At 41.0% G+C, this 17,437-nt stretch overlaps 4 protein-coding genes across 4 annotated transcripts; 2 read left to right on the top strand and 2 right to left on the bottom strand.

Annotated features, from left to right (window-relative positions):
* Nucleotides 1–11,593: 11,593 nt before the first annotated feature.
* N7482_007684 (uncharacterized protein) lies at nucleotides 11,594–12,252 on the top strand (the record flags this gene model as incomplete). The annotated part of the gene is made up of 3 exons (XM_056689808.1): nucleotides 11,594–11,846; nucleotides 11,913–12,000; nucleotides 12,060–12,252. The coding sequence occupies 3 exons, from the start codon at nucleotides 11,594–11,596 to the stop codon at nucleotides 12,250–12,252; spliced, it is 534 nt and encodes a 177-aa protein (XP_056542237.1).
* An 894-nt stretch (nucleotides 12,253–13,146) lies between these two features.
* N7482_007683 (uncharacterized protein) lies at nucleotides 13,147–13,943 on the bottom strand (the record flags this gene model as incomplete). The annotated part of the gene is made up of 2 exons (XM_056689807.1): nucleotides 13,147–13,370; nucleotides 13,418–13,943. 2 exons carry the CDS (start codon nucleotides 13,941–13,943, stop codon nucleotides 13,147–13,149), a joined length of 750 nt encoding a protein of 249 aa, XP_056542236.1.
* Nucleotides 13,944–14,107: 164 nt separating this feature from the next.
* N7482_007682 (uncharacterized protein) lies at nucleotides 14,108–14,533 on the top strand (the record flags this gene model as incomplete). The annotated part of the gene is made up of 1 exon (XM_056689806.1): nucleotides 14,108–14,533. The coding sequence occupies one exon, from the start codon at nucleotides 14,108–14,110 to the stop codon at nucleotides 14,531–14,533; it is 426 nt and encodes a 141-aa protein (XP_056542235.1).
* Nucleotides 14,534–15,033: 500 nt separating this feature from the next.
* Nucleotides 15,034–16,934, bottom strand: N7482_007681 (uncharacterized protein; the record flags this gene model as incomplete). Its single annotated transcript, XM_056689805.1, has 7 exons — nucleotides 15,034–15,678; nucleotides 15,734–15,945; nucleotides 16,011–16,119; nucleotides 16,180–16,450; nucleotides 16,550–16,722; nucleotides 16,786–16,811; nucleotides 16,892–16,934. The coding sequence occupies 7 exons, from the start codon at nucleotides 16,932–16,934 to the stop codon at nucleotides 15,034–15,036; spliced, it is 1,479 nt and encodes a 492-aa protein (XP_056542234.1).
* Nucleotides 16,935–17,437: the final 503 nt, after the last annotated feature.

The following is a 17,437-nucleotide window of genomic DNA, read 5'->3' as shown; positions in this document are numbered from 1 at the left end:
TAACTCCCTCGGCTAGTTTTATCGTTATCCTCGCCTACCTTCGTAGCGGCGGTATTAGTATAGTACTATCCCTCGGTTATCTCCTAGTCGCTGCTCTCGTCGCTAGAGTTTACGTTCGTAAAGTCGATTATCGAATTTAACCGTAAGTTTAATTATCTTATAAAGTTCTTCCGGTCGGTTAATCCTTATAAGTTTATCTTTAATATCTTCCTTAAGTCCTCGTTTAAAGAGCTAAATATAGGTATTATCGTCGAAGTTAAGGTATAAAATAATCTATTAGAATTCGGCGGCGTATATACTAGCTAATCTAGTCTATTATAGCCGATCTAGTTATCTCTCCGTTATTTTTATAGTATCGATATTACTAAAGATTTATTCTAATTTTTTCTTAAAAGTTTTATAGGATACGAAGATTTCTTTAGTAATATCTCCCTAATCCCCTAGGGGTTTATCGTTAAATTCCCGGATATAAAGTTTAAACTATTCGAATATCTATCCGTAGAGGTAGGTAGAAGTATAGATCACTCTATTAGCTTCTTCTATATAATTAATTAAGTAGAGCTATATATCTATTTAAGTTAAGAAGGAACGAAGCTTAGTTTATTTACTATAGTAAAACTTAGGTTTCGGTAGTTTAACTATAGCCGGCGTACGGGTATTACCTACCTATACGAGCTATTCTTATAACTAGGATATTATCTCTATAAGTTATATATTAGTAGGCGTAGCGTTCGATCTACTCGAAACGTTACTTAAAGTACTATTATTATCTACTATAATAACTATACTCTACGGTTTAAAGATAGGGCGATTAATATATTACGCGACGCCGACTAGTTACTAGGGGTTAGAGCGTTCGGGTTATACTTATCTAGTTCTAACTACGGATTCTAAGAGTATCTCGTAACCGTACTATTACTATACTTAGCCTTACGTCGGGTTCGGGTCCTATTAAGTATCTTATAGAATATACTAGAGGTACGTACTAAGTAGATTAGTTACTAAGTATTACTACGAAGTAAGCTCCCCTACTTATAGGTTAGGTTATCTTAAAGGTAAACTATAAAGTAGAGTACTAAAGATAGTAGCTAAGTAATAATATATAATTAATCGCGAAGAACTAAATATATAATACTAAATAAGTATCCTTATATATCTAGTCCTTCGTAATAGTATAAATAGTAGATAGTAGAGTAGTAGATAAGTCTTAGTACGATCTACCCGTATACTAATCTACCCTTCTACTACTAGAGGTTATATATAGTTTTACTAGTACCTAGCACTTAGGGCGTAATCTAAGTATAGGTAAAATAGTAGCCGTTTCCTACGTTATACTAACTACCTTATTATATAAGTAGGTATTATCCGTAGTAGTTAGCTATAGGCCGTTTCTAGTTCTCTTTCCGGAACGCCTTAGGGCCTCCCGGGGTATACCTAAGTATACCGAAACGTATATAATAACACTACTCCTTAGCGTCTATAGATAATTAGTTCACGGTTGCTCCTTAAATAACTACGGTCCCTATGCCTTCTTGAGGTCCGTAACAATATAGTAGTTCTATGTGATTTTCTCGATTATTTTTTCGATTCCTAAATATCCTTATATTAGTTCGTCGTAGTATAATTAGATAATCTTAGTCTATAAGTTTCTAGGAATATATACTAAGCTATAAATATAGACTAAGCTATTTCTAGTTAGTGCGGTGTTATTACCTAAAATCTTCTATATTAATTTATTATTAGTTATAGCTTCTCGAATCTTCTATAGCTATTCATTATTCTATACTTCGCTAATTACTACGAGGATCTAGTAGTTATAGATAATATATCCCTTATTATTTATAGTTAGGATAGTAGGTACTGCTTCTTTAGTCCCTAGTTTATAGTTAGGTCGTCGATTTAGTACGTCTACGACTACGTTTTCTGTTCCCTTATAGTATACTATCTTAAAGTCGTACTAGGCTAGGGTTTCTGCCTATCTAGCTTATTATCGTATAAGTTTTTTCGTTATTATAAAGTATATAAGATTATAGTAATCTATCCGTACGATTACGGTATATTTCGCTCTTTCTAGGTATACTCTCTAGGTCTAGAATACCGATACTATAGCTAATAATTCCTTATCGTAGATATCGTAATTAAGCTCTACTAGGATTATTTTCTAAGACTAAAAAGCGATAGGTCTAAGCTTACCGTCTTCTCCTAGTTATATAAGTTATACGCCGAACGCGAAATCTAATACGTCGGTTTCTATAATAATTAGTATATCGTAGTTAAAGATCGTAAGAATTACCTCTCCTACTTTCTTATTATATATTTCTTTAAATACTATAAATAAATTTTCTATTTTATTATTCTATTTAAATAGTACTTCCTTCCTAGTAAATCGGTAGAGACCGGCTATATATTATAAGTATTTTAGAATAAGCTTTCGGTAGTAATTAGCTAATCCGAGGAAGCTCTAAACGTTCTTAATATATATCGGAGTTAGCTATTTAAGAATACTCTTAACCTTATCTTATTCTATCCCTAACCTATTAGGATTAATAGTATATCCGAGGAAACTTATTTCCTAAATATAGAACTTATATTTCTTAAGTTTAAGTGTAACTTTTACTTCCCTTAGCTTCTATAGTACTTTCTTATTATATTTAAGGTATTCTTCTTTAGTTTTAGAGAATATAAGGATATTATCTAGGTATATAATAACGAACTCGTCGAGATATTTTTCTAATATAGTAAAGATAAAGCGTTAGAATAATATAGGTACGTTAGTAAGTCCGAAGGGTATAACGGTATATTTATAGTAACCGAACTTAGTCCTAAATACTATTTTCTATTCGTCTCCTACCTTAATTCGAAGTTAGTTATATATATTAGTAATATTATATTTACTAAAATATTTCGCTCCTTAAATAATATCTTATATCTCGCTAATTAGTAGTAGTAGATATCGGTCTTTAATTATAATATCGTTAAGTTATTAATAATTAATATATATCTAAAGTTCCCCTCTTTTTTTAGGTATAAATAGGATTAGGTATCCTACTAATAATTTCGATTTTCTGATATTTCCTTTTTTAAGATTATCCCTAATATATTCTTATAGTATCGCTAATTCCTTTTACGATAGTAAGTAAATTAGTATAAACTTTAGTTCCTCGCTTTTCTTAATTTTAATCTTATAATTAAATAGACTATATTCTAGTAGCTTACCGTCTAGTAGTAACGTAAATATATCCTAGAATTCGATATATTCTTCGGGGATCTTATATTCTCCTTCTAGCGCTCCCGTAGCGTAAAAAGACGTTTCTTCGTTACTAATAAGAATATATTCTTTAAGTTCTTTATTAGTTATATCTAATTATTATTTAGTTATTACGATATCTCTAACGTTAGTTATCTCTCGGTTAGGCCTACCTTTAGGCCGAAAACTCCTCTTAAGTTTATTTTTATAAAGATTCTCCTAAATACCTACTTCCCTTTCGCTAGGTCTCTTTAGCGCTTTTTATATCTTATCTCCGGTCTATATCTCGCTAGTTTATCGATAGTTGTATCTATTAAATAATATACGTCCCTATTACTAATTAATAGCTAGGTTATACTTCCTTAGCTAGGGTACTCCGAGTACTATATTATATTCCCTAAGGCTTATAATATCGAAATTAATTACCTCGAAGTAGTCTCCGATAACTACTAGTAATAGTCTACTCTTATACGTAATCCCTAGTCCTAGGCTCTCTCTATTAAGTCTAATAATAGATTAAGGTTATAGTTTTTCTACGTCTTAGATCTTATAGTAGTATTTATATCGTAGGCTTATAAAGTTTCTTACTACTCCCGAATCGAGTATTACTTTAGTTAATTAAAACGCAATATTAGTAGTAATCTTTATATATATACCTTATATAGTAGCTACGAGATACTATAGTTTAGTATTTATCCTCCGGTCTCTATACTAGAGTCCTATATACTCTAAGCTCTAATTTAGTTTCTTTTCTCGTTATAGCGGCTTTAGTTCTAGGCTATTTTCGACTTTTCCCGCTATATATATTATATACCTCTCGTCGTAGTATCCTATTATAGATCTAAGTCGGTAGTTAGGGTATTATATATATTCTTAGTATATATAATAGTCTTACTAGTATAGATAAAATCTGTCCTCGATCTTTACCTTTAACTAGTATAGTTCGTATAACTAATTAGTGATTTCGAGGGCTTTATCGATTATCTAGCTATTATTTCTTTCTTTATTTTAAAATAAATCTTAGAGTTTATTCTATAGTCGCTTAATATCTACGATAATATTAGCTTTCTAGGGTTTTCCTTAAGGCTATTTAGTTATATCCGTCCCTAGGAGCTAGGGTAGAGTCTCTAGGATCTCTAGGGTTCCTAGAATCTCGATTAGTATTTTTAGGATCCCTACACCCTACTCCTAGTACTTATTAGATAGTTCCTAGGAGTTAATAGTATTCCTAGGACTATACTAGATCTATCTTTAGCTCTCGATATTTTCCTAGTCTATCTTAGGGAAATTCTCCGTTATATACTCTACGCTATTTAGGCTACGGTATTCGATATTATCCGTAAAGGTATCCGTAGTTTTACCCTTCGTAGTATTCCTTATAATCTCTACTCGGTCGTTATAGGCGTATTCGGCCTCTTCTAGGCTTAGTTCCTATTCTTTAGGCCCCTTAGTAGCTCGTAGCTATTAGGGTCGGACCTTGATATCCTAAGTAGCCCTTAGCTATTATAGCTTTACGTTATTGCGTTTATTACACTTACGCGCCCGATATCCTAGCTTCCTACACTCGAAGTATAGGTTATTATCCTTCCGCCGTTTTTCTTCTTCGGTCGGGAGTCTCGCTACGTTAAGCTCTATTAGTTATAGTCCGTAGGGGTCGCTATATAACTCCCTCGGCTAGTTTCGTTATTATCCTCGCCTACCTTCGTAGCGGCGGTATTAGTGTAGTACTGTCCCTCGGTTATCTCTTTATCGCTACTCTTGTTACTAGAGTTTACGTTTATAAAGTCGATTATCGAATTTAACCGCGAGTTTAATTATCTTATAAAGTTCTTCCGGTCGGTTAATCCTTATAAGTTCGTCTTTAACGTCTTCCTTAAGTTCTCGTTTAAAGAGCTAAATATAGGTATCGTCGTCGAAGTTAAGGTACGAAATAATCTATTAGAATTCGGCGGTATATATACTAGCTAATCTAGTCTATCGTAGCCGATCTAGTCGTCTCTCCGCTATTCTTACGGTATCGATATTACTAAAGGTTTATTCTAATTTTTTCTTAAAAGTTTTATAGGATACGAAGATTTCTTTAGTAATATCTCCCTAATCCCCTAGGGGTTTATTATTAAATTCCCGGATATAAGGTTTAAATTATTCGAATACCTATCCGTAGAGGTAGGTAGAAGCGTAGATCACTTTATTAGCTTCTTCTATATAATTAATTAAACAGAGCTATATATCTATTTAAGTTAAGAAAGAACGAAGCTTAGTTCGTTTACTATAGTAAAACTTAGGTTTCGGTAGTTTAACTATAGCTAGCGTATAGGTATTACCTACCTATATAAGCTATTCTTATAACTAGGATATTATCTCTATAAGTTACGTATTAGTAGGCGTAGTATTCGATCTACTCGAAACGTTACTTAAAGTGCTATTATTACCTACTATAATAACTATACTCTACGGTTTAAAGATAGGGCGATTAATATATTACGTAGTACCGACTAGTTACTGTAGGTTAGAGCGTTCGGGTTATTCTTATCTAGTCCTAACCGCTAATTCTAAGAGTATCTCGTAACCGTACTGTTACTATATTTAGCCTTACGTCGGGTTCGGGTCCTATTAAGTATCTTATAGAACGTACTAGAGGTATACGCTAAGTAGGTTAGTTACTGAGTATTACTACGAAGTAAGCTCCCCTACTTATAGGTTAGATTATCTTAAAGATAAACTATAAAGTAGAGTACTAAAAGTAGTAACTAAGTAATAATATATAATTAATCGCGAAGAACTAAATATATAATACTAATAAGTATCTTTATATATCTAGTCCTTCGTAATAGTATAGGTAGTAGATAGTAGAGTAGTAGATAAGTCTTAGTACGATCTACCCGTATACTAATCTACCCTTCTACTACTAGGAGTTATGTATAGTTTTACTAGTACCTAGCACTTAGGACGTAATCTAAGTACGGGTAAAATAGTAGCCGTTTCCTACGTTATACTAACTACCTTATTATATAAGTAGGTGTTATCCGTAGTGGTTAGCTATAGGCTATTTCTAGTTCTCCTTCCGGAACGTCTTAGGGCCTTCCGGGGTATACCTAAGTATACTAAAACGTACGTAATGACGCTACTCCTTAGCGTCCGTAGACGATTAGTTCACGGTTACTCCTCAAATAACTACGGTCCCTGCGCCTTCTTGAGGTCCGTAACACTAAGCTATAACTAGTTCTAGTTCTAGTTCTAGAAATCCCCCTAGTACCGCCGTAGCTAATCGTAGACGTACTAGATCCCTTTTTATTAAGCGTAAGGGTGTTACTTCGACCTTTAAACTAATAACTACGGAGGAATACGCTACCTACCTAAAAGAAGGCCGATGTTTTAAATACTATAAGTAAGGATATACCTCGTACGACTGCCTAAAGAAGCTATCGACCGTTACTACGATTAATACTACTACTAAGCTTATTACTTACGAAGCTCCTGCTGCTAGTGCTACTCCTAAGTCGGGAAATACCTAAGCCTAGGGAAAGTCTCCTTCCTAGGTAGGGTAATTATGTTACTTTTCGTATTAAATCTATAGAAGTTATTAGGAAGAGGAAGTAGTTTATCTTTTAATACCTAAATAGCTTATAATAGATATTCTTTCTTAATTTATGCTCTTAGTGATACTAGAGTAGATAGATTTATATATATCGATACGTAGCTAGCGCTATAAGCCGCGAAGGCCTTTAGATAGCTAGTAATACGATTAGAAAAGGAAGTACCTACCTAGGGATTCGATAACTACCCGGGAAAGCTAATTACGTATATAATCGAGTTAATATTAATAATTAACGGCTACGTATAACGCTACCTACTAATATTAATTACAGACCTTAGTAAGTATAATCTAATCCTTAGACGTAAATAGTTTATAGAATATAAAGTCCTTCCTAACTATACGAAACGACGTTTAATCTAGCCCGAGGAATCTAGTCTATAAGATAAAGTAGCTAGTTAGCTCTCTATTACCCTTCCCTGTACTATCTTACGACGGCCCGATCCGAACTTAGAGTACTAGAGAGATATAGACCGACGCGACTAGCTCTTTAAGAAGGTCGACCGCCCGCTACGTTATAAGCTACTAAGGACTACGGCCGGAGACCGGAAGTAGGTACTTATAAAGATAGAGTAAGCGTTATAAGGCGTATAGCCCCTTCCTTCTATATAGAAAGAATAATAGACCCGGACTCCTTAAATATATATTTATCCCTCTAATACTATTATAATAATTAGAGCTATAGGATTTTATCGATACTTATAGAAAGAAGGTAATAAGGTCTTCCTAATTTTACTTAAAGAGATCGACCGAATCCTAGAGAATAAGAGACGTAAGCGTCTATCGGAAGAGTAGGAGATTAAGCGTACGATCCCGGAATATTATTATAAGTTCCCTAATATATTCTTAGAATAAGACTCCGATACCCTACTACTGTATCGAGAATTTATCGATTATCGAATTATTCTCGAGGAAGGCCTAGTTCCGGGATACTACCTATTATATAAATAGTCAGAAAAAGAGCTTAAGGTAGCTAAAGCTTATATTACGAAAAACCTAATATAAGGGTTTATTAAAGAAAGTAAAGCCCCTTTTAATTTACCTATCCTAATAGTACGAAAACCTAGCGGAGGGCTCTAGTTTTATATCGACTACCGTAAGCTAAATTCGATTATAAAAAAGGACCGTTATCTAATCCCCTTAATTAATAAGATCTTCTAATAGTTAGGAAAAGCGAAAATCTTTATAAAATTAGATATCCGGCAGGGATTCTACCGGATTCGTATAGATCCTAATTTAGAAGACCTTACTACCTTCCGGACGTATTATAGGTCTTATAAATTTAAAGTAATACCTTTTAGGCTTACGAATAGACCCGCCTCGTTCTAGCGTTTTATTAATATAACGCTTAGTAAATATCTCGACGATTTTATAACTATCTTTATCGACGATATCCTAATTTATAGCGAAACGATAGAGAAATATATTAAATATATTAAGAAGATACTATAGAGGCTTCGGGAGGCGGAACTCTAAGTAAGCTTAGGTAAATACGAGTTCTATACTATAACTACTCGTTTCCTAGGCTTTATTATCGGTACCGATAGTATTAAGATAGATCCTAAGAAGATTATAGTAATTATCGACTAGTAATAGCCTACGATAGTTTACGGTATACGGTCCTTCTTAGGTTTCTATAGATTCTATCGATAATTCGTAAAGAATTATAGCCGAATTACTAAACCGCTAAACCGCCTTACCGAGGATAAGATACTATTTAAGTAGACCTCTAAATATAAATAAGCCTTCCGAGAGATAAAATATATAATAATAACTACGCCGGTACTAGCTTACTACGACCTATTAGCCCCTACTAAGATCGAAACGGACGTATCGGAAGGATATATCGGAGGCGTTCTATTATAACTTTAGTCGGATAGCTACTAGTACCCCGTTTACTTCTATTCGTCGAAGCTAACCGCTACGGAATAGCGGTAGGATACCTATAACTACGAGATATTTACGATTATTAAAGGCCTCGATATCTAGAGAGCGGAGCTCGAGGGATTATAACGAGATAACCGATTTAGTATCTTCTTAGATTATTAGTTATTATAATATTTTATAACGATAAAAAGACTAAACGCCCGGTAGGCTCGTTAGGGTAAATTCTTATTAAGATTTTACTTCTTAATACGTTATTTTATAGGAAAGCGGAATATTATCGCTAATATACTCTTACGGAAAGACTCGGGTACCTCCGACGGCTAGGAGTAGATCTTTCTACCTCGCAAATACCTCGAGTAGGGCATATACCCTAATAATAATAATCCTAATTAGTCGACCGCCGAAATCGCCCTAGTTAAGATGACCCTCGACGATTAACCCTTAATTATCTCTACTACGACTAGGATAGTTAAGCGAGACCTCTAAGCGAATCTGACCTATACCTTACTCGAAGTAAATTAAAACTAGGTAAGAATAAGTAAGGACGGATAATAGGAAATAAGAGATAGCCTCTTACTCTATAATAGAAAGCTAGTAGTGCCGGATAACGGGGATCTAAGAGCTCGCTTACTCGATAAGATTTACCGGTAACTATCTACGGCGTACCCTAGAGAGACTAAACTAAAAGCCTTTCTCTCGAGCCGCTATTAGTAGCCTAGCTAGGTAACCGATATCGAACGATATATAGAGAACTATCGAATATATAAGCGGACGAAGATATAGCGAGATAAGCCCCTAGGATTATTATAACTACTACCTACCCCGTAACGGCTATAGTAATATATTACGATAGATTTCCGTTCGTTCCCGAAGGATAAGTATAGTTATAATATAGTATTTATAGTATACTATCGCTTTAGTAAGCGCTAGGCGTCGATTCTATACTATAAAATTACTATAGTAGAAGAGATAGCTACTTTATTTATAATATATCTCTATCGATAGGTAGGTATACCTAATTCGATTATATCGGACCGTAGAGGATAGTTTATATCTATATTCTAGACTAAATTCTGCCGAATACTTAGTATTAAGCGAAAACTATCTACGGCCTATTACCTATAGACTAATAGTTAAAGTAAGATTACTAACTAATAGATAGCCTAGTATTTACGGGTAATAGTGAATAAATATTAAGATAATTAGTTAGAATAGTTACTAATAATTAATTTCGCTACATTAGCTCTACGCTAAGATTTAATAAAGAGATCTCCTTTCTTTATTAAACGAGGATACGAGCTAAGGATATCTTTTAATTAGAATCTACCGACCGAGGCGTCCCTTTCGCTAGAATTAACCGAAGAAGCGTAGAAATTCGTAAAGCGAATCGAACGTATCTAGAAAGAGACCGCCGAAGCGGTTAGACGTATACAGGAACGCTAACGAACTTAGGCTAATAAGCATCGCCGGGAGATTAATTTCGATAAGGAAGATATAGTTTATATTACGACCTATTATTAGGGATTAGATCGCCTAAGCCGTAAGCTATCCGATTAGTCTAGTAGACTATATAAGATCTTAAAGAAAGAAGGGAATACGTTTAGACTCGAACTACCCCTATCTATAAAGGTCTACCTAGTATTTACACCGAGTAAGCTATACCTTACATCGAAAAGAAAACTATTACCGGGATAGATCGAGGACCCGCTACCGCCAATAACAGTTAATAATTAACAAGAATAGGAAGTTAAAGAGATCCTTCGGTTACGACTACACTACCGGAAGCTTTAGTACAAAGTAAAGTAGTTAGGCTATAATAAAGATAATACCTAGTATTACGCTGCTGATTTTAAGAATACGCTACTCAAATTGCTTAACTTTCACCGGCGATATCCCGATTCCCCTAGGCCTCCGAAGAACTTATAGGCCTAGCTGGCTGCAGCAGAGGTTGATAAGTTCGTAAGTGATCATCTAGATAATAATTTTCCAGAGTCTCGGGGCGAGACTCTTTAAAGAGGAGGACTATGTGACGTATAGCTTATATAAGGGATTGGTAGAGCGGAGGACTGGTGGAGCTAAGGCTCTGAGGGTCATGTGATAGTCATGTGATCTAGCGCGAGCGCTCACTACAGCTAGTTGACAGCCTCCCCTATAGTTTCTTCCTTCTTCACTTTCGTTGTTTCGTTGAATGCACCTGTTTCCTCTACAGCTGGCTCCTTCGTGACAGTATCAATATATTCTCTGTTCTCCCTTCTCCCTTCGCTACGATGGCTATTCCTGGAATTCTGCAGCGCCGTCTTGACGAACCGACCTTGACGACAGAAGCGAAGTTCTGGCCAGGTGGCATTCCCTCTTTCATCAAGTCCCCAACGGAGAACTTTAATGTCGAGCCCTACGATTTCCCTCCGATTGTGAAGGGCTGGCATCGCTTTGTTCGGGAAAACTGGGTCTCGAGCGACGATGAAACGGATGACTCCAAGGCTCAGAAACGTCGATCCCTGATCGAAACCTGGGTCACGGCTCAGCAAGATTTCCGAGATGTACGTTCTATGATTCCCTATAAATACGTCCATGACTACATACGTTTGTGGGCATAGAGCCTAATATAGGACAGTCATATACAAACAAGGCCCTAGACTCAGAGGAACGATTCTCGCGTGAGGTAAGGAAAAAAAGAAGGGTGTCTTTTTCTTTTTGTTCTTTGACAGTCGGTCCGCTACGAGTATCCGTTTTCTGACCTGTTGTAGGAAATCTCTAAATACGGCTGTTACTATCACAGTAAGCTTGTCCCTTGGGACTTATATCTTACTACAGACGCCCTAAGATTATCAACCAACTGGGCACTTTGGTTGAAGATTCAGTTGATGTTCTATGATTACAATAGGATGTGGGGTCATATCGCACAAGAAACATTTACAATCACGCCGAAGGAGAATGATTCTGTTACTCTTGATAATATCAAGCGGTACCAGGCTCTAGAGACTGCTGATTTCGGAATATTAGCGTTTACCAATAGCGGAGAGGCACTCTATGATTCTTATCATCCCCCTCCAATTATTGTGGATGATTATGCGCTAAATACCGGCCTAGTACTCCTTATTCTTTCCTACACTAATGGTATGCCTTATCGGGGCTACCGTATTCGTGCCTTGAATTTCTTTTCTTTATCGTTGCCCATAATAGGGACGGGAAAGCGATTGGAAAACCTTATAGGGGCATATGGTCAGGAGCAGGACCCGATTGACGAGAGGATCTATTTTGCCGATAAAGCGTAAGTTTAAAAGCCCGGAAGGCTATAAGCGATAGAATTAACAATATGTTCTTTAATAGGCTTGACATGAAAAAAGCGCTTTTGGAGATTCTATTAACTGAGTCAGAGGAGCAAGAGGTGGACGATGACGAAGTAGAGGACGCGTTGATTGAACTAGCTCCGGGCTACGTAGAAGCAGAGGCAGAAGGAGACGGGCTGGCAGAAGGTTTTGATCTATTTGGCTCGGGATTTCAATCCAATCTACTGGCGTGATGTACATAACGATTATATGCACGGTTAGTTTGCATGGCGACCACGCAATGCCGATAACTGGGAAATTCAAAGTGAGTTATACGGCTAGTTCTCCCAATTTAGTAGCAAACTTAGTATCTCCAACAGGTGTAACACTTGACGAAGATAGTGAAGACCTGGGTGGTCTCTATTCCGATGCCGAGAAGATAAAACAACACGAAAGCTTTGGGGAGGAAGTAGAGGACAAAAAATGATAATACAGTATCCGCCGTCTTCGTCACTTGCGACAGCATCAACATGGATCAACTGGCTCGTCCTGCCTCGAGCGTGCTGCAGATCAGACGATCCAGAAGGACAGCAGCCCGCAGAGACGCGGTGAGAATGCGCGACAACCTCATTCAGGTCTCTGTCGACCCGGAACAATCCCTTGCTTTCCTTGCTTATTGCTCCTTTCCTTATTACGTGTTCTCACAAGATGGAAGTCTCCATCCTCTACGTGCCAGCCATTGATGCATCCCTTTGCTAGTAATTGATTCTAGAAAACAGGCAGCCCAGTCGGCGTTTTCCGAGGATAGAACGAGAGCCATCCATTCCATTACTTGCGACGGTTGAGTTTGAAGCGATGCAAGGTACGTTTCTCGGTCTCTCTGGAGCACGGGACTCGGTGGAAGATGCTGGATGCGAAGGAATTGAGGGAAACAAGCTGCCTGTTGAACGGGCACCGGTGCAGAGAACCCCCAATCGATGATACTTGATACGGAGTTAGATATGTGGTCGTAGCCCATAAGATTCTGACGAAACTGTGAGAGTGGGAAGGGGCGCTATCTAGCTACAGGTGCAACCTAGCTATATGTGCAACTGGCGTGGCCATTATGGAAAACCCGTCACGGGCCGTGGTTCCCATCCGATCTTCACTTACCCTGTCACATTGTGTTGTGCATCTATCATGATATTCTGGGATGAAAGATCGCCGTGGTCCATGGCGAAGGGCGCGCTCTCCAGTTCCGGCATCAGAACACCAGGGAGAAGGGCCAGCTGGTCGGAGCACTCCTGTTCTGTGATCTCGGGAAGTTGTCCACTGCAGACTCGACGGATTTTATTGTGGATGATCCTCGTATAATGGTCTATGGCAGCGGCCCCTACATAGTAAGCGAGGTGGACTGAGCAAATATTGCATTCCACCTACTCGTCTCCTGAGTACATTCGATCAGTGATGCGTGTATTCCCGCGACTTGGTTCAGGACTTTGTCCCGAAGAGGTCGCGCCGGGAAGTTGTCAGACCACAGAAGCGGACTACCTGGAATCCAGGTTAGGGCAAGGAAGGGGTATCCGACGAGGTTGTCGAATGTGCGACTGCAGCCGCGGAGTTTCGCAGCCCACTGAAACCCTTTCGTCTCGAGCGCTTGGATTATAGAGGCCTCGGATTCAACCAGATAGAGAATGGTTTCTCGCGAAGAATTACGGACAAAAAGGGGCACCCGAACAGCCCAGCTGTCGCCGTCCGCGAAATCTACCTTGAAGACTCGGCACTGACCACCGTCAAAACACTTGCTCAATACCGGCACTTGATGATCGGTGCGCAGTTGGGAAATGACAGCGGGAATGTTCTCTTCAACTAAATTGTGCTGCTGCATGACTCGTTGTGTGATGAAGGTGCTGGGTGGGGCGGCTTGACTCCGTAGAATTTGTTTACAAGTTGCGGAGTAGTTCATTGTAAGTTACGACGAATCAGCATCGCTTACGTAAAGACGACCAGTCAACCCGCAAACCACCTACGTAGAAATCACCCTTTGGCACAGCATCCTGCTGTACCACCTCATCTCCCACGGCCCAGGCAAGAAGCGATGACCCCCGGACCTCGCCTCACGCCTAGAGAATGAGAATGCTCTACAATGCCTTAATTCGCACCCACCACATCACCTCGCGCAAGAAGGTTGCCGCCCTCAAACGCGCGGCCGACGCCCACCAATGCTACGTGCTCCTGCGCTCCGGCGGCTGTCCGGGCATTATGTACGTTGAGGGCCAGGACAAGGGGCATGTCGAGGCGTGGGTGGGGGTCGTGCGTAAGCTGCAGTACAAGGATTTTCAGCTGGTCACGCGGCCGGGTGCGGTGGCGCCGGAGCGCGGTGATGTGGTGAGGGAGAAAACGGAGGGGAAAGAGTGGGATTTGGATGCGGATTTGGATCTGGATCTGGATCTGGATCGCGGGTTGGTGGAGGTGGACAGTGTGAAGGAGTTTGGCGGTTGTATGGCGAGGCGGGGGGTGTGGAATTGGTGGAGGCGCGGGATGGGGTATACGTGAGGGATCTATTGGGGATCCATTGGTGGTTCCTGTTGCATTTCTGGAGTCGTGATTTGCGGGTTGTGAATGATATTATATATACCTAAATACCTATATACCTACCCTTCCATCAATGCTGGGTGAGGTCCTTGTCTTCTACGATACCATTTATGCGAGCAATATGACTACGCTGCTTCACTTCACAGCCTCCCAAGTAATACATACCGAGAAGATATTTTCTCCATTCAAATTTCGAATTTCTTCAGCATAGTCAAGCTCCATCGCCCCATTTCCGGGGGCTCGTGTTACTCATGCGCTGTATAAATTAACTACAGCAACTTAGGAGCAATGGTAGTACTGCCCATCCAAGAAGGTGTATATGAATATTCATTAAGCAACTCTCCATAAAAGACAGCTTTTATAGGGCCCCGCTCCAAGATTCACTATTCCTGTACATTAATTAGATACGAAGCACAACCGTTCCCCCAATGGACGCATCATCATCATCATTAACCTCCGCCTCACCTTGCGTGATACGCATACTCGTCCCTCTTAATGGGCACTTCCCCACCTCCCGGCAAAAGTCTCGCATCCCCACTCGATGTCGACTGCCCATCATCCACCTGGACGACAATATCCGTCTTCACCGTGACACCTCCCTCATCCATCCCTTCCATATTGTCGCCGTCGTGCCCCAGCCCATACCCCTTGGACAGACGGCCAAGCGAGCGCTCCGGCTGAATATGCCAGTTCGTCTGCTGGCCCTCTTCGTCTTGCCATTGGGTTCCCGTCGCCGTAGCCGCGTCCGGCCACTCCGGCCGGCTGCGGCTCTGGCTCTGGCTCTGGCTCTGGCTTTGGCTCTGGCTCTGGCTCTGGTTCTTCAGCTCTGTGTCTTGGCGGCCGTAGTTGGTGTTCGAGTGCGACTTGGACCAGTAGCCGAATTGGCCGTTGCGGCGCGCATCGACGACCGTGCGAAGGAAGAGGCGGGCGACGGGGGCGCAAGAGGCAAGGAGGATACTGTAGTTTTCAATTCTGGGGGGGGGTTGGTTAGCGGGTGGGTTCAGGGTTTGCCCTCGCATTTGGGGGGCTTGAACGTACTTGACCCAGAGGACGAAAGATACGATGTTGTAGGTGAAATCCAGTCGCTCGCCAAGGGCATTGAGTTTCTAGAGTGCATGTGAGTCGGCGTGTATCTCCCAGAGTCACCATCGGTCCACCTACGTATGTTTTGACAATCGAGGCCGCACCCGAGAGGACCAGGGGCCCGCAGAGAGTGACCGTCTGCCAAAGGCGACGGGATCGGACGGTGCTGCTGATTCTCTGAAACTGCGCCCAGAAGGAGAGGTTTTCGCGACGGAGCGTGCGGAGGAAGAATTGCCACAGTTGCACGCCGGCGATCACGGCCAGCGAGAAGTCGATGACCGTGTTGAAGCCTGATCTCGGGTTAGTTCTGGGCCTGTGAGATGCCGAGTATGCGGAAACCATCGAATGAACCTACCGCCTTGCACGAAGCCGATCATCGTCTGTACACTGGGCGACTGGCATACGACCGACCCATCAGCGGGAGCCGGAGTCCACATATACTTGAAATATTGCACTCGGTTCGACTAGCAGAGGGTTAGCTGAAATGCCCTTGGGAACGAGACATCTAGGGTAGGAACACGAACCGCATGGTAAGGATTCGGCCCGCACTGCACAATAATTTGCACAATGGTCACCATATTGACGAGAATCTGCACCACGGCACACCCCAGAATCGAAAGGCGCAGCTTCTTGTCACTCGCCGAGAAACAGGTGAGCAGGAACCACATCATTCCCGTCCGCGAGATCATGGCGGCTGCCACGGCGAGCGGCTGCGAGATAAAGTCGAACTTCATGGAATACATGCGCTCCTCGTTGCTTAAGTAGTAGAAATGTCGGCCCAGGCCCCAGTTCGCGCTGATGATGCCGAAGAAGCAGTCAGCCAACGATTCAGCGATCCGACGCCATCGGTTTGGGTTCTCGTCGCCTGCTGGGGAGACGAGGAGGACGACTCACCTAACCTGGATGACGCTCATATGAGCGAGATCAAAGCCGTATGCGATCAGGAAAAACCCATCCTCGAGCCCCCACACCCGCTCGGGGGCCGTGACTTGGGGCAGCGCAAAGCGTACCCAGGCCTTGATAGCATAGCGGAATAGTAGGGCGAGGCCCACGATGCCCGTGAGGACCTGGTTGCGAAGAGTCAGTCCTATATCATGTATATCATGTGGGCGTCACGGTCTATCACCCACCCAACACGCAGCAAACGTGCCCGTTCCTATGCCAGCCCGTCAGTTCCATGTGCATCTCCAATCGGGCATGCGGGATCTGCATGGGCTATCCTGCAGGGCAACTTACCAATATTAACATCTCCTTCCTCCGGCCGCGGAATACTACTCATACTGAACCAGGCGCAAAGAAAAGAAACGGAGAGGCTGCGCAGGAATGAACCGATTCACCACAACACAAGAAAAGAGGTAAATAAAAGAAAGAGGATAGGAAAGAGAGTGAGGGCGGCGGCAATGGGGAGGGGGAGGGGAAGAGCGGCGACACAATCTTGATGTCGATCTCAATCAAGGTGCAGCACAGCGGAGGAGTGCAATTCAAATACGTTCATCACATTGGGCGCGGGCCCTAGAAGATGATTGTTGGCGATGAAGGCTTGCAGATAAGCACAAGCACAAGCAATGGAGTTCAGTCGCGTTGATTTGCAAAGGCAAGTGTACGTGCAGTGCACGGGGTGGATGAATCCAAAAGCCAGAAGATCTGATCGCCCTGCCCTGTGCTCCCGATTGCCAGTGGTGCGAACCGGTGGAACTGGACCCGTTCGAAATGGAGATCCAGCCAGATATCCTTTGGCGCAGTACAGGTCAAGTCCAGGGGAGAAAAAGCGTGCCTTTTACC

The sequence above is a fragment of the Penicillium canariense genome (genome assembly GCF_028826845.1).
Source record: "Penicillium canariense strain IBT 26290 chromosome Unknown utg000004l_segment0_segment0, whole genome shotgun sequence".
NCBI lineage: Eukaryota > Fungi > Ascomycota > Eurotiomycetes > Eurotiales > Aspergillaceae > Penicillium > Penicillium canariense.
Note: the sequence above shows the minus strand (reverse complement) of the source record. Positions and strands in the feature narration are given on the sequence as shown.